This window comes from Anoplopoma fimbria, chromosome 6, assembly GCF_027596085.1.
Source record: "Anoplopoma fimbria isolate UVic2021 breed Golden Eagle Sablefish chromosome 6, Afim_UVic_2022, whole genome shotgun sequence".
In the NCBI taxonomy this organism is placed as follows: Eukaryota; Metazoa; Chordata; class Actinopteri; order Perciformes; family Anoplopomatidae; genus Anoplopoma; species Anoplopoma fimbria.
This window is the reverse complement of record NC_072454.1, coordinates 18,151,046-18,168,662: the sequence shown is the minus strand read 5'-3', so window position 1 is coordinate 18,168,662 and position 17,617 is coordinate 18,151,046. Positions and strand designations below refer to the sequence as shown.

Here is a 17,617-nt window from a genome sequence, read left to right as displayed (position 1 = left end):
ATAAAGCTTTAAGAAGAACACATCTCATTTCATTATTTTTTTATTGTGAAAATTATGAAAATTATTAATTGCTTAACTGAGTGATTTCATTATTTTTATTAATTATTCAGGGTTATTTAGCCAACCAAATTTAATCCGAATTTAGAAACGTTTATTGCATTACTGCCTCATAGGCAGTCATTTATTAAAGACCAAAATATGATGTTGTACTATACAAAAATTATTATGCCATAGAAATGTATAGTTTTTGAGAAAATAGCATTTGACTTTTGAATGAACATAAAAAAAAAAACCACATAAAAACAACACCACAGTGACTTCATTCAAGCTAGTTACAGCTTGACTTACGCAAAGCTCATTTACAGAAATGTAAATGAGCTCCCGGGCACCTCTGCAGTGCCTTCTTTCTTTTCTATTTTTTTAAATCTGAAATTAATTCTCAATCATATCACAGACACCAAGAATCTGTACCGGATTTAATTGTGAAATTGCCAAAGAGTCCTACCCCTAATAGTAACACTATCTGTCTCAGGCATAATGCCTTTGACTGAAATATGTTGTGATGATTACAATAGTAAATTGTCAAGTCCTGCTGTAAGATGGATTCAGTTTTGCGCAATCGTGATCTGCTCTGTTTTGTTTTATCCGATGCAGCTCATGCACTGCTTCACTGTGAACTAACCTTTACCACTCTCGTTACAAATGTACATGTGTGCATTCACACACACACCCCTGTGTGTGGTACCCAATTCAATGTAATGTAATGCTGACTCAGACTGAGTGCGTCAACAGCTGCTGCCTTTTACTGAAGAGAGACATTGGTGTGCCGAGGGAAGGGGTTTTAGAGGAGGGAGGGGCCATGTGGGAGAGTGAGTAGGTTAGATTAAAATAGAATGGTACAGATTGGCTTTTATTCCCCATCATGCCACGCATATTGATTTGACATCATCCTATTTCAGTCTCAACAGAAGTAGTCTTTCTCTGATGCTGCCTCATGGAGGTTGTCTTTGAAGTCAAGTCTTTGTTCCTAGCTAGTTCATATCTAAGATGCCAAAACACCGGAAACTTGTCTCTATTTATAAAAGCAACTACTGTAAATCATTTACTACTTTAAAATGTGACCTGACAATCCTATTTTTGTGTTTGCAGGCCCAGATCGCCTTCCTGCAGGGGGAGAGGAAAGGCCAGGAGAACTTGAAGAAAGACCTTGTGAGGAGGATCAAAATGCTGGAATACGCACTGAAACAAGAGAGGTGAGTTCCTAACCACCCACTGTTGCCTCAGCCCACCCACAACACACACAAATACCTCAGCTATCATGCAATAACTGCAGTATTTCCATGTTTTGCTTGCTGCTAAAAATAAATTTCTGCTTCTGGGAAATATGGAAAAAGAGAACAGTGTGAGATGAGATTCCCACTGTTTGACAAATCAACATCTGCTGCACCTGCACACAGACCTAACGCACTCCAGAGTACAGCTCTTCGCACATTTTTTGATCATGTGTAAAAGGTTTGCTAGCGTTTTAAAAGTATTTCCAGCTTCCTCTTTTCCTCGTTTATATTCGATGCGCACCAGTCTGATGTCTCAGCTGGTGTCAGCAGAAGCAGTATTGGAGTTAGAGTGACAGAGAGATTCCCCCCCGGGTCCAGCTGGAGTGATGGAATTCTCTCACCACCCAAGACGAAGTCACTGTCGCAGCTTTCTTTCTCCAGTAAAACAGAATAATTACATTGTTCTCATTCTCATGTGCATTAGCCCGTCACCGTCACACCAAAGGTCCCTATGGTAGCTGTGGTGATACCCTTTGCATTTCGTTCCTCCTTGACACATGGCTGCACCCTGTAACAGAGGTGTTTTGGCGATTTCAACACTTCTCTATTAATGCGACTTTAAGCCAGTGAGTTTGTGATTCAAACTCTAAAGCAGTAGACTTCTAAAAAATAGTAAAGAAAACATCCTCATTTATTTTGTATACATTTAAAGCATTTATGATGGCTAAACTGTTTCCATCAGTATAGCCTAGACAGTTTTTTAACTTAAACTTAACTTTCATAACTTTGTAATTTTAGCCATCCATCCCATTGATGACATCACTTTGTCCCTAAGGTAAAAGTCCAAAAGGTCAAAAAACATCAGCTGTCAGACATTAAAACAACTTTTAAATTAAATTTAATTAGTTTATTCAAATTTATTTGGAACACAAGCAGAAGGCATTTAGTGAAATGATTACCCATAGTGTCATTAACATTCATCACAGGTTACAGACTGACATCCTGTTATATTTACTGTAGTTGTGTGTGCACACAGTATTCCTCTGTAATGAGGGATTATCAACTTTATAGGTGCGTTTCCCTCCCGTCAGTTTTACTTCCCTCACCCAACCGTCAGATTTAAATTGTAAGAAACCAGAATTTTTCTTCTAACATTAATCTTCTCATTATCCGGGTTCAACAAGAAGGCTCGCCCACTTGCTATTAAATGTAGCAACTCACTTGTACAATTGGGCAAGTGGCAAGAAAGAATTATCTTCAAGGATTATCCTGGAAACAGGATTGGCACAGATTGCTGCAAATTTGAGAGCAAGGCAGATTAAAAAATCCAATTAACTTTAGTGTCTTGTTTTTTTGATAACTGCTATTAAATACAACAATTTGTTTAAGGGGGAAGTAACTGACTTCAGGCTAGTAGACTTCCGACCCACTTGCCCGACTGGGAAAGATTTAAAAAACAAACAAACGTGATTCTTGAACACTGGAGATGTAGCTCACGTTTGGCCACTCCCTTGCATGTGTGATTTACAGTAATAGTGTCTCTTTGTAGCCTGTAGTGTCTCTTTGTACCCTCAACAACAACCACAGAGGAAGTACTTAACTGCTTTGTTGACCAGAGTAGACTCTGGTTTTGTTAGACAACTTTGAGCCGGGAATGTTTGGAATTCTAAGAATGCAAAGTAAAGCATTGTTTCTATCAGTGCGAGTTATCAGCAAAGTCCTCGCTGGATTAGTAGAGGTTACAAATAGAAAGGTGAAAAGTTGGATGGGTAACACATTAAACTATTGTTTGCAGGTATTTTAATTTGTGCTGGGAGCTACAAGATGTTTTGGGCTATATAGAGCCTTAACACAACTGAGGTAGACAGGTGTCAAAATATGTTTGTGCTCTGTCGTTCCTCCAGTCAGCTCAGAGGTTAGTTACATTTTGCCGACCTGTGCTCTGTGAGGAACATCATCTTTAGGTTTGTAAGTATGGAATTGACCTGTGGCTGTTTGTAGTGTATATTTATCTACAGTCTCTGCTTCGGGAGCAACGCTTATCCGAGAATTACTACCACTTTCCCCGGTTGCTAAGCAACAGGTCATGTCTCGGAGGGCATCTGAAAGCAATATCAGAAATGGCATTCTGAATGTAGGATGTACCCAATTTAAAATTAATTTGATTTGGATGGGGGTTGCTTCCTCTGGATTTCACAGGTGGGGTGGGGGGTGGGGGGGGGGTGCTGTGTAAACAAAAAGGTGTGAGCGCTCGCCTTGTATTGACTCTTTACCACTGATGTGGATGTGTGTGTAGTCATTGGAACAAATCTCAGTGTTACTGCTTTTTGCTATATGATGTGTTCCATTTATATCAGTTTATACAGTTTTTGTGAATCAACTTTTGTGATGATATTTTGTATAATTGTTTTACACATTTTAGTTCTAATATTTGCGTAACAAACAAATAAAGCCGTTATTTTTGTTTTATATATTCATAAAAAGTCGGATAATAACATTTTATTGCATGAACATTTAATTGTCATATAAGTAAGTGATTGTAGATTAACTAATAGAAACATGTATTGTTTTAGTCATTTTTTATGCAATAAAAGTCAGAAATTCACTACTGTGAATATTTTATGGTTTACTTCTTAGTCTTCTATGATAGGAAATTCATTTTTCTACTATTTTCTGATAACAATAAATCGAAAATAAAGTTATTGTTCACTGCAGCCCTGTTTCCTCTATCATACATATTGCTTTCTGAAAAAATGTTTTTTCAATGTTGTGATATTGATTTCAACACAGAGAGAGACAAACTAGAGAAGCTGTCTAACAAGCGAATGTGTTTGTGAGAAGTAGATCCCGTTGGTGTTGGGATGACTTTCAAAGATTATGCAGATGCCATGAGTTTTTTTAAATAGCACTTTTTGATTAGCCTTGTTTTTTATTTGTCTGCCTACACCTTTTTTCTCTTTCAGAGCAAAGTTCCACAAATTGAAATATGGGACAGAGTTGAATCAAGGTGACATGAAGCCTCCGAGCTACGACTCTGGTAAGTTTAAGGGGCTCAAACAGCCGACTCCACCTCTTCACACTAAATCACTGATTGTTGCGTTCACATACCTCAAGTGACAGGACTGACACGAATGCACCTTTCGAAGGCTGTATTCATGTTGAATCTTGTTTTCCAAAATAGCATTCCTCTACAGCAACGTAGAACAAATGTGACCAAATTGATTTAAAAGGTTTTAATAGATTGAGAGCATTCATGACTGTTCATGTAAGAAAGAAAAGTTTAGGACAATCATACTTTCACTTCGACCACTGATAAAGACACATAGTATAAAGGCTCACCTTTTATAAAACATTATTTAATTTTCCTCTTGCCATCAAAATAGTTGTGGTTTGCCCTGGTTTATTTGTTTCCAGCCAAACATGTGGTTCTCAAAACATTGAAATTTGGAATTTAGGAAATTCAACAGCAATGTTTTCAGAAAAATTCTAAAACATGACCTAGTTTCAGCATCTCAATAATGATTTCTTTTTTTTCTTTTTTTTTTTTATTTTTTTTAACTAATGTGATCATAAATGGATCTCTTTGGCTATTTGCCAATATTAAGGCATCACTTTGGACTGTAGGATATTTTGATAAGCATTTGTCCATTTAACAGACCTAATAGTTCATCTGCAGGTTAATGGGTAAATGCAAATGTTTAATGCTGTATGCACTACATTTTAAATTTCTATTCTGAGCGATCAATTCAATTCAATTCAGTTTATTTTGTATAGCCCAGAATCACAAATTACAAATTTGCCTCAGAGGGCTTTACAATCTGTGCACATGCGACATCCTCTGTCCTTCCCTCACATCGGCACAGGAAAAACTCCCCTAAAAAACCCCGATCAGAACTATAAAGTCTGCAGGTTGAAAGCCCCCTGCACAAAAAAAAATGTCACCACAGTTGAGAAATCACAAATGAGCCTAGAAATATTGTCAATCTTCAATTCAATGACGACTTAATCGAAAAGGCTCCAGGACAGCCGCACAATGGACGTTGTGGTGAGATTTTATTGTCAATTGAGTGCGGTTTGGAGTACAATGCTCTTCATCAGATATCTTAGACACTCAGGAAAATAAAAGTAAAAACTCTCTTCACGGCTAAATACCACCAGACGCAAGTAAGAAATATGCACACAGTCTACATAAATTGAGTTTAAACTACTCTACCCACTCGAATCTTACACAACCTAAATGTTAATCTCACCTTTTAGTGTTCACCCTTTCCATTACAGCACCTGGTTTTACCTTGGCATCACTCTTGTGTCAGTTCACTGCCTGCTCCTTGTTATATTATTGTAGTTTAATTGGCCTCTCATGTTCAAGTCCTCTGCCATCATTAAGTCAGCTTGCAACATTTCCTCTCCTCTCTCCTCATCTCTATTCATGATGGCTGTTCAAAGAACCTCAGCCCTTGAAGTGTTGATGAATAGGGGGGAGGCGAAGGGGGAGAGGTGTTAGGTGGAAGAAGGGGAGAAGAGGAGTGGGAGGTGTTGTTAGTATGGTGGTGCACCTGCCCGCTCCTCACACTCCTGAATTAGGCATGACCCACTTTTTTAAGACATCGTCGTCTCCCTGCCCCGCCAAATCAACCTCCTTGACAGACACAAAGACACACACACACACACACACACACACACACACACACACACACACACACACACACACACACACACACACACACACACACACACCCCATCTAAATCGTATTAACACGTCTCTCTGCACCGCGCAAAATTCCCAGCTGACTCGCGAGTGTAGTGCTGACGTTGTCTGATATCAAAGTGAGCTTTGAATCCCATCATTGCTTGTTTTGTCACAGCCTTCACACACATTCTGTGTTGTTCTGGATGCAGCGGGCACAGACACACACAAGTTGATCTTTTTTCTAGTTAGTCATGGGAAGTAGTCGGAGCAGAGACCCGCCATTTTGAAGGTGTCGGTATGCGTCATTAAATATCAAATGTCCTGTTGTAGCATCAAAAACAAGCCAGTGCTAATGAGTTTTAAATCTCTTCTCCCTTTTAACAGCTAGTGCTGTTGTGTACACAGTTTTAATAGGGTAGCAATTGCAGACTGAGATGTAAATATTTAGATCGAGGCTAGCTATTAATGAAACACATGTTGACAAATGATAACTTGGGTCCTAATATGAACATGAACAAAAAGGTACATGGGCTGGAGTGTATATTCCAATAATACTCTTGGCCACAGCTGTTTCAAAAAAACGTTTGTTTATTTGTGCAATAAAAGCGTAAGTTTAAAGAGTTAGCAATACCCTCTTCCATTTAATTCTTATCTACTGTTGACTTGCAAAAAGAAACTAAGCCCTGGATGTGTATAGTTGCCAGAATGCTGTGATGCAGGAATGTCCTGGTCCTGTTTACAGACTGGAAATAATGTCAGAGGCTGTTCTGTTTGTGGAGCTCTGAATTGTGTCCTCCTATCTCCTCCAGACGATGCCAACGAGAATGAGTCTTCTGGATCGCTCAACAACCAGCTGTCCTGGAAACAAGGACGTCAGCTCCTCAGACAGTAAGTGTTCACTCTTAAATCCCTCTGACAGTTTTCAACCGAGAAAACTTAATCGTTGCAATAAATTAACTGTATCCAGGTTCCAGAGTCCTAGTTACATTTCACGTTACCTGAAAACTCTGGGCAAGAGCTCCCTCACATGGGCAGCAGCAGTCATTACCTGCTCTGTGTTATTTTATCTTGGGGAAGTTGGTTTATCATGTCGTAAATAAACCAGGCATTCGGCTTTTATCCTGGACACTATCGGGCAGCCTCACACATCATCTGCCCCAACATGCTGGCCGATGAGGCATCCAATTTATTCTTGACTTTGTGTCAAGGGACAGATCAACAATGTGCTAAGACACCCCTCCCTTTCAGTCAGTCGCCTCGCTCAATTTGCTTGAGCTTCTTCTGCATCCCCTCAGAGAAGGTGTAATATTGGATGAGTAGCTCTTCTTGCCTCAGCAGAGCCGATACCATCAACTAGACAACTGCCAGAGGACATGGCACTTTTGACAGTAACAAGTACTCGACTCTTGCTCATCTCTAATCATGTTGAAGTCTTTGTGGGAAATGAACTTATTGTTAAGAAGAGTTAATTTAATGGGCCTTTGCAGCATTATTGAGTGTCTGCATCTTTCTGCATCTTCTCAGACAAACTTCCTCCATACTACACGATACTGTACATACATATACGTATTCCTTTCATAATAAATTGCACTTTTTAAAACTAGCAGCCAGGTTTAAGTTAATTACCGTGTTCCAGGTACCTGCAGGAGGTGGGCTACACAGACACCATCTTAGATGTAAAGTCCCAGCGGGTCCGAGCGCTGCTAGGACTAGCCGGGGACGGAGGCGGGAAGACGGGGAACGGACCAGTACTGAGCCTTTGGTCAATGGGACAGACGCATCAACAAAGGGATTGGGCACCAGAGGGTAAGTACTAACCTCTTAAGCTATCTTTAGACTGATCCACAACAACAATATTACAGGTTAATTGAATGTAACACTGTGGGGGAGGGGTCTGGTAAACTCTTGCTTGCGATTTGTTTGGACGGTATAAATGTTGAGTTATATCAGATTGTGCAGTGAATGTCTGGGGAATTGTTGCGACAATCTAAAAGGACTGATGCAAACAGACACTTGTCATCAGCTAGTGCATCTGTGCCGCTCTAATGTTTTAAAATGAGGCAAAACAATCAACAAGCTTTGGTTTGATGATTGTGAAGCCTGTTTTTGGCTGCCAAAGCTCTGAATCCAGCGCCTGAACCTGAAAAAATTAGGTTACACCTGGCTAATCCTAGCACTTGAATGCTACACAGGGCGGGTCGTGCCTAGAAAGGCAGTGGGATTCATAATAACGCCTCAATCCATAGCATCGATCTGCAGCACTAGAGAGCTGTCACTGAACATTTATACTGGCCACAAAACTTTTCTTTTTTTGCCACTTCTAGACTCTATGTCGAACGCTTTGGAATTGTCAACATTTACCCTGTATTCGGGAGGTGGCAGATGCAAATTTCATTCCCTGAGTCAATATTTGTAGTCTTTATAATAAATAAAATGTGTTTATATTGTGTTCAAAGAATGTTTTTGTTTTTTTCAATCAATATAAACATGTATTATTCAACTGAATATAGGCCAAAAACACATGTAAAGAAAAGGGTAGCCAGCTAACCTTAGCCTGATAACATTAAGTTAACCGCTGCGTAGGGTTATCAAAACATTAAAACTCAAAGTAGCTGATGCATCATTGGGTATTACATCATAATAAATGATGTATAATTGTAATTATAAGTGGAGTTGTTATTGATACTGTGCCTTTTAGTCTGATGTGATGCATGCATCATTGCTACTTCTCAGGAAAGCTGAGCTCTCTGACACTAGCGCTGTACTGGAGGCCTTCAAGTTCATTGAGAATGCAGCAGCTGAGTTCAGCGATGATGATGATGAAGAGGATAGCGAGGGGAGGGACAGGACTAATGTGGAATCTAGAACGGTAAGAAAACAGTCTGCCCTCATCTCCCGCACTCACACAAAGTTAAGTAAAAGTTTTCTCTGTGCTGTTAATAACCATCCTCAATACTTTCTCCAGATCCTGAGGAAGAAGCCCACGTCGTCAACAACGCCGGCCAGTATGGACACCAGTGAAGACCCGGACACAGAGGAGGCACTGAAGGGCTTTGACTTCCTGTCCAGTCCTGACGAGATGGACACCTCGCCAGAGTCCAGAGGCAACGGGGACGGCACAGACTGGGGTGAGTCATGGATCAGTCAAGAGCAGTTCGAATTGCAAAAAAAGCACTATCTCGACACCACAGATATAGTTATAGTGCAATATCTAAATGTTTATTTATTTTTTTGTCTTGCACAATCACAGCCTTGTTTCCATTTTATCTACAAATTCAATACACACTTTTAAGAGACACGGAAAATAACGCTAATTATTCGATCCTGTAATAATTTGCCTACTCGTCTGAATTTGAGTTCGTTGACTGTTCATGGAGTACTCGTCATTCATATATCACGCTGTGGTCATAAATCATGATGTTTGGATTTTTCTCTGTTTAACCCATAGTTTGTGATCTCTTCCACTGTGTGTTCCCATAGCCAGCCTGTGACCACAATGTCTCTTCCACTCCTGTGTGTCGTCAAATCTACCTGACTTCCTTTGAGTCTCACTGGTCCTCAGACCTAAAGCCAGAAAAACAATGGGCTTGATGTCATGCTGAGGTGTTGCTTTGTATTTGAACGCGGGTTTGAGTATTTGAGTCATGTGTATACAACAATTTGATTATCACAAAGATTTCACTGTGAGGATTTCATGATTGGATTTTCCATGACTCGGAAACGTTCAAATGAAGGAAACCCCAACATGGCATTAATTCCCCTCCCACCACTCTCACTCCTTCCAATGATAAAGAAATCCTTTAAATATTAAATGAGATGGTTATAATGAGTCTTAAATCACCGAGGTGTTAGTGGCCTGCTGAAAGAAACGATGCTCATCTCAGGTCTTCAAGGCCTACTGCTCTCATGGAGGCTTTAGAAACCACCATGAGAGAACGAGTCTGATGAGGTCTGTGCATCTTGCCCACCCTGCCAGGCCACTCGGGCCTCCACCAGAGCAGTTTTCTCAACAGCCTCTTGGCCTGGTTTTGTTCCCCCTGTGTAGAGAAGGACGAGCAAGGTCCCATTTCTGAGGCCTGGGAGGTGGACCCGGGCATGATAACCAAACTCAAGGAGCAGTACAGAAAGGAGCGCAAGGGGAAAAAGGGGGTGAAGAGTAAGTCCTGTCAGGCGTTGCTGCCTCCCTCCTACTCCTCTCTCTAAAGAGCCTGACTTTCCTGAGCTCAGCCAAAAAGTCTCAAACCAAAACCAAAATATCTTGGCTGTTTTTTTTCTCATCTCCTTCTTTAGCTGCTCCTTATAATGCCTTCTTACTTGGCATTGCTCTGTCCTTTTTGTCCATCACTCCATATTGAATGTCTCCTCTGTCTTCTAGTGAATGTACTGTACATAGAAAATCTTTCACCTTTATTTTTTCTACCATAACAAACTGTAATGCTTGATGCATGTTTTTCTGTCCCTTTACATTTTTTTGATTTATATACACATCATCTTGTCCATGCTGTCAAATATCAGAGATTAGTGTGAATGTTAGTCGTGCTGACGCGTCCATCTTTTTCCCATCTGGATTATTGCTAGAGACCGCAGTCATCTGATCCTACATCGGTATCTTCTCCAGTCATAATAATATAATTACCACCATCTACATCCTCATCTGTCAGCCATGTTGATACTACAGTATTTTGCTGCTGTTAATTAATAGCAATTAAAAGCTTTTTCAATGACTCATTGAAGTGCCTTTAGCTGAATACTGCAGCTCTCAGAATAACGGCCCACTTCATATGGAGCCTTTTTACTGCAATTGAATCGTGAGATCAACAACTCTGTTCATCTCACTTTCTTCATCATTTGATGTCAACACCACGTTTTAAACTTGGCTTTCTTCTCCTCTCGTTTCAGTAGAGGTCTATTTTTTTAATCTTCTCACGGTGTCAGAACACGTTGTGGGTATGTGGAGGAGATCATCTGGAGGTCTTTCAGAGTTGGTTATTTAGGGGGCGGTTGAGCTTTCAGTACACTAATATTTGTGCCAGAGTTAAGGTTTGATTCAAAGAGCCCACTTGCCTTAAAATGCTTGTGATCATTAAATGAACATCCATACTTGGTTCACTGAATGATTCTGCCTGGGCTGAGAGTACATAAAAATTCTGCTATATCTTATATTACTCTCTGCAGCCCACACTTGGAGATAAACATATCTCAACACCTTTCTACCTCTTCAATTCATCTAACAAGGGCTTCCTTTTATTTTCTCTACTTTTACATACTATAATTTATTAATTAATTTCTTCCCTTTCAGTGCTGCTTTTCTTCCATATCTCTTTTTCAGCTTGAACTCACAGCTTTTTAATGTACAATTTTATTGTTTTCATACTTTTGTCTCTTTGATTTCTCTCCGCTCTCCATCACTGTGTGTCAGTTTGGTAACACTGTTGACCTGATTTGTTAACCAGGGCCAAACCGGTCCAAGCTCCAGGACATGCTGGCTAACTTGAGAGATGCAGAGGACTTGTCCCACATGCAGCCTCCACCGTCCGCCCCCCAGTCCCGGCCCAACGCGGTCCGGTTCAACGAACACGATGGGAACCGACCGGATGAAGGTGCTCGAACAAAAACACCAGTAGACTGTAGCGATCAACTCTTTGTTAGACTGTTTTAAATTCCCTTCATCCCTGGCTAACTGTGTCCAAAGTGGTTGTATATTTATTCATTTATTCTTTCCCCAGTTGAGGCGCTGACCTTCCCGCCCACCTCAGGGAAGTCGTTCATTATGGGAACAGACGAGGCCATGGAGAGTGAGCTTGGCCTGGGGGAGCTTGCTGGACTCACTGTGGCCAACGAGGCCGACAGTCTGGCATACGATGTGAGTAGGAAGACGCAGAATAGATCTTAAATGTCATGAGACCATTTCTCTGGAGAAAACTATTTCTGTTCATGTTCTCATGAAAAACAGCCGCCCCACCTTCCTCCTCTACTCTGATGCAAGTCTACCAAGTCACATCACATGCTGAAAACTTGCCAACTTTGTGCCAAATAGCTATTTTTATAGGCATCATCATGGAAGCTGCTTTGAGAGTGTAATGTAAGAAGATATCAGTAATCAGTAACAGTAATGTCAAGCCACATGGCTATAAAAAAAAAAGCATGCTTTTTTTAAAGAACAACTGGTTATGAAACAGTCTCAATATGATACTGATGACTTTCTGCGACCTCCACAAGTTAACGAGACAGAAGATTGTCCAAAGAACCAGCATTAAAGAAAAGTCATAAAAAGTTTATCTTCTTAATCAGAAAATAAATATTCACAGTCTGACTGACTGCAGCTCAAAATTACGGCAACATATTACACAACCCTTTAGGTTCTTTAATCTCACTTTTATCATTTTCCACCAATTATGTTTTATGTTTTCCTGGTTTTTATCTTATGCGAGTAAAACCTAAACTCACTAAGCACTAAGGGAGCTGCTTTGGCTCATTTTATGACGACTGATTATATGTAATTACACTGTTAATTGGACGTTGAGTTTCTGATTAAATGTCTATTCCTCAGATTGGCAACAATAAGGATGCCATGAGAAAAACATGGAATCCCAAATTCACTCTGCGGAGCCATTTTGATGGGATTCGAGCTCTGGCCTTTCACCCCGTGGAGCCTGTCCTGGTCACTGCTTCAGAGGATCACACGCTCAAGATGTGGAACCTGCAAAAGACAGCTCCTGTAAAAAAGTAAGAATGTCTTAACACAACTTGAATACCTCAAAACACTACGCCAGTACAACCCAGGGCCATTCCTACTGTTGGTAACATTTTTTGTCTGCCAAAACGAGGAAAATCAACAGCTTTGACTGTTGTTTTCATTAGCTGTCATTCCTTCCTTATTGGCTTATTGCCAGAAGAGTGACATCATTAGAGGGAAAAGTTCTGTTGCTGATTGCAATCCCATAAGGAGGATAGTTCATCTTTGTTGCCGCAATGTCACACAATTCAGCCCTCTGCAGCCCACACGCAGTCTGTAGTAATGTGATGTATTTCATTTTTTAGAGTGGAGGGTATTGGTACAATAGAACCGCATAATACACTTTGTGCAACTTCATCACTGGTATAGCAGCAATTGTATATTAATTTATGGCTTTGTACATTTCACCGCCAATAATTTGAAATCTAATCATCCACACATATTATAAGGATGGCACTGCTGTGTTTTGTTGTATATTATTAATTAACATATTGTTTGTCCACAGGAGTGCATCTTTAGATGTGGAACCAATCTACACTTTCAGGGCCCACAGGTAAAACGATTCACATAAATATAAACAGATTCAGTGTTAGCCAAGAAGTTTTGCTAAATGATTTTTATTTAAACCCCAGGGGGGCTGTACTGAGTGTGGTGATGAGCAGTTCAGGGGAGCAGTGTTTCAGCGGAGGGGTTGACGGGACTATACAGTGCTGGAACACCCCCAATCCCAACATCGACCCCTACGACTCCTACGGTAACAGCCTCGAGTGTTTTTCGTTTGAATTAGAGGATATTCACATCAGATCAAGGTAACTAACTTTGATTGTCTTGGGTTTCCTGTCACAGACCCATCGATGCTGCGCGGAGCGTTGTGTGGACACACTGACTCGGTCTGGGGTTTGGTGTACAGCAGCGCACACCAGCGCCTCCTCTCCTGCTCGGCAGACGGGACCGTGAGACTGTGGGACGCCAACACCACTTCCCCCGCCCTCGCAGTGTTTAACGAAGACAAAAGTACTGACTTCAAGCTTGTATCTTGACGGTTTTTTTTCTTTATATTTGCTTTAATTGAATAGCTAACATAAATGTATCTTTCTGTGTACAAGAGCTGGGAGTTCCCTCCTCAGTAGACCTGGTGTGCAGTGAACCAGCCCACCTGGTCACCTCCTTCACAAACGGGGAAATTGGCCTCTTCAACATGGAGACCCGCCAGCTGGTCCTCAATCTCGAGTCCAATTTGGAGCCAGGTAGGTTTGCCAGATGAAAGGTAGAAGCATTTAGACCAATCAGTTACATTCTCCATTGATTTCTAGGCTTATAACAATAAAACACACTAAATAACACTTGTTGAATTAAATCATGATGTTGAAGTGGAGTCGGTTAGGTTCTATCAGAAAATATGGCTCTTGAGTAACATCTAGTGGCAGCTGTAGGAAAGTAAATGATTAGCAGATTCGCTCTGATCCATGTTTTTCTGTTTTGATTTACAAAGATTACTAACAGTTAGCTCACTAATAAACTACTTCAGTCATAACGCCTAACTGTGCACATCATAACAATGTAAAGTATATATTTCTAGTGTTACTCAGTTTTTACCAGCAAGTGCTCATGTCTGCCTCAAGTAAAAACTGCCCCAGGTGAGGCGTTACCACACTGCTTAAAAACGTTTAGTTAATGTTTACATGCTTAACATCCACACATAGAGTGTAAGCTTTCCACTGATCTGATTTTTTTGTTGCTAATAATCTCATTCAAATTGACAGTTGGTATAAATTGTCTAATGTTGCTGCTGTTTTGATCCAGGCACTCCCTGTCAGATCAATAAGGTCCTCAGCCACCCTACTCTCCCCATCACCATCACTGCACAAGAGGACAGACACATCAAGTTCTTTGACAACAACAGCGGGAAGCTGATTCACTCCATGGTGGCTCACCTAGACGCTGTCACAAGCTTAGCTGTAGATCCTAATGGACTTTATCTCATGTCAGGCAGTAAGTACCCCTTAACCAGTGTCTCCTTGGGCTTTGTCTTACACCACTGTTTTCCCTTTATACATTAGTTTAATAGGTTCTCAACCCAGCAGTGACTGTGAGTGGATATGTGAAAGTCTTGGCTCAATAATGGCTGTGTCTGATCGTAATTTTTTCTTAATGATATTATGGTTATTTTCTAAGTGGTCACATGGTGAGTGCTTTTATGCATCCCAATGGCGACAGCCGTGGCCGGAGGTTTTATGTTTTCCTGGCTGTTGTTACCTAGGTCTGCCGGGTCAGTTAGAATGGATTACAATATCTCAAAATAGCTGGAAGGAATTTCTTCAAATTTGGTACAAATGTCCACCTGTACCTCTACTTACACTCAAGGATGAACTGATTAGAACTCCAAACTCATTATGACAAACTCACAAAAATGTCTAACTGGATAAAATGTTGAAGTGATAATAATTTGGACAGACATGGAGGTAATGTGCAATGTGACTGAACGGCAGAGGCATACAAACGCGAGGTTGTAATTCAGAAGAAAATCTACAATTTTTTCAGAAGCCTAAAAAGCTTCATATGTGAAAGTACCTATATAATACCTATACAGTTTGTCAGTAACAGTAGCAATATAATTTGTTTCTGCAGCAGGTGTATGAAAGAAATGACTAATTCAGTCACAGAATTAACATGTAAAGGTCAATGTCACTGATCATTAAAGTACATTCATGTACTGGTACATCATTTACATTAGAAGGAGTACCGCAGTAACAGTACTCATCCAAAGCCAAAATGAAGGCTGATGTTCATCATTTTTAGATCCACTTTTACATAATATTCCTGAACACTGGTATTACAAACTACCCCTTTTAACATTTTTACATGATTAACAACATGTAAAAATACATTAAAGCCATTCTGACACCCCCTTTTACTGATCAGGTACATGAGGACACAATATTGCCACCAATGCAGGTCTTGTTTCCATGTTTTAGGAGAAACTAGTTACTTATTGCACTAACTTTGGATATCACAAGAAGTTATTAATTGCTGATCCCTTACCACTTGTAACTCGTCATGTCCTCTGCAGGTCACGACTGCTCAATCCGTCTGTGGAACCTGGACAGTAAAACCTGCATCCAGGAGTTCACGGCTCACAGGAAGAAGTTTGAGGAGTCGATCCACGATGTGGCGTTTCATCCGTCTAAATGCTACATCGCCAGCGCCGGGGCGGACGCTCTCGCCAAAGTGTTCGTATGACGTGGAGCTGCGTGTCCCCCTGCAGCCCCCGCTCTCTGACTCATCCTCCCATGATCAGGGACCAAAAGAGACACAGGAAGGGAAGGGCCTTCAGGCATGGGTCCAGTCCCACCTCTCACAGCCCACTGGTTTCCTGTCAGACTGGTAAACTATGTAGCCGCTAGCCTCAAAGGGGCGTGACTCTCCATAAAGAGGGTCGACAGGGAGGGCAAGACAGGAGGACTCCATCTACCATCCAGGCAGGCCTGGGTGTGACCGGCCACAGCGCCCTCCACCCTCACCCCTCGACAGACCTAAACTTAACCTCCGTAGCTAGGAGGCTCAGGACAAGTGTTAAAGAGTGTGAAGTGGAGAAATGAGGTTTCAAGCCGGTCTTCTGCCCCTGTGACTTCACGCTCATCCCAAATCCCTCTGGCCCTCGACCTTCCCTCTCAGACACAACCAGGTCCGGACCCTTTACTCCAAGTCAGGTTTTTGTGTTTGTGTCGTTCCAGAAATGTGGGGTACTGAAGGCTCGCTGGAGCTGTCGTGGAAGCCTCTCACTTCTTCTTCTCTGCTTCCCAGACGGACTCTGCTTGCTGGCCGGCCTTTATTTTACTTTTTAAAAACACGTATTGACAAATGTGCCTTTGCTTTTAAAAGGTCTTGAAAATGTTATTTTAACAAGCTTGTTTTTGGGGAACAGGGAGGGAGCGGACGGCGGACAAATGGAGCTGGTTGTCACAATGTTGTTGATTTTAACATTGGATGTAAAATTACAAATGCTTATAATAAACAAAATATATATTCAGTCTTAAAATTTACTGTGCAGCCTGAGTTTGAGTGCTCCTTTTTTGATAAGTGTGGTTGGGGAATCAATTTTGTGCATTTCACTGCAAAGCTGGTAGAGTGATACAGACCATTAAATATAATGCCTGTGTGTTAAATTCAAGTAACTGTACACTTTAGAAATAAGATTACAAGCATATGTGTCCAAAGTAAACCATCTTGGTTATATAATTACAATTCAAACTTGGTTCTAGATGTCCATTTTAGGATGAACTAATTGATTTTGGCCAGTTTGCTCTTGTGTGAATTGAATGGCTTGTACTGTTTGTAGATTTCCCAAACTGTGCGGACATGCTCGACTACAATGTGATGTATCATGTCCGGATATTTACAGTAGTCCAGTGTTTAGCAGGAAATTAGTGCAGTACTGTGGGACTACTTTGAATTAATGAGTTAACCATCCAACACAGACAAGAGAAATGTCCTGGCAAATTCCAGTTTACTGTGAACTGTGAGGACGAAGCTATCTGGGGTGAAAAACAAAATCAATTTAAGATGTTGTGCGTGTAGAGTACAGCTTCAAATGAGCCATTTTCTCAGTCACTGGTTTGTATATGAAAGTATGTTCAAAATAAAACCTGCTGTAAAATGTTGACTGGGCTCTGATGGTCATTTGACAAACGTGAAAGCTGTTTGCAACTTGTAGAAACTAAATGTGGTCATCAGGGCAGATCAGGTGTTTTCAAAGACTGACACCTCGGCCATGGATTGAGTGTTTTACGCTATAGGCTACGACTCGATCATTGTTTTTTTATCCTATATTTGTTTACACTTAAACAAGTTAGCACTATTAAATGTATACAGAATTAGCTATTAGCTATTCCTGCTTGCAGTGTATCTAAGGATGAA

The 17,617-nt window shown here is 40.8% G+C and overlaps 1 protein-coding gene across 1 annotated transcript in view; it reads left to right on the top strand.

The window, feature by feature from the left end:
- The window catches only part of LOC129092369 (striatin-like), a 28,456-nt gene extending 11,100 nt beyond the window's left edge, over positions 1–17,356 (top strand). Inside the window, 17 exon segments of the mRNA XM_054600297.1 lie at positions 1,150–1,253; positions 4,238–4,311; positions 6,774–6,852; positions 7,601–7,695; positions 7,698–7,770; positions 8,698–8,833; positions 8,930–9,092; positions 10,010–10,120; positions 11,418–11,564; positions 11,691–11,827; positions 12,515–12,690; positions 13,206–13,253; positions 13,333–13,454; positions 13,547–13,714; positions 13,807–13,947; positions 14,504–14,692; positions 15,771–17,356. Coding sequence (XP_054456272.1) covers positions 1,150–1,253; positions 4,238–4,311; positions 6,774–6,852; positions 7,601–7,695; positions 7,698–7,770; positions 8,698–8,833; positions 8,930–9,092; positions 10,010–10,120; positions 11,418–11,564; positions 11,691–11,827; positions 12,515–12,690; positions 13,206–13,253; positions 13,333–13,454; positions 13,547–13,714; positions 13,807–13,947; positions 14,504–14,692; positions 15,771–15,940 — 2,133 coding nt within the window. The 3' untranslated portion in view covers positions 15,941–17,356.
- Positions 17,357–17,617: the final 261 nt, after the last annotated feature.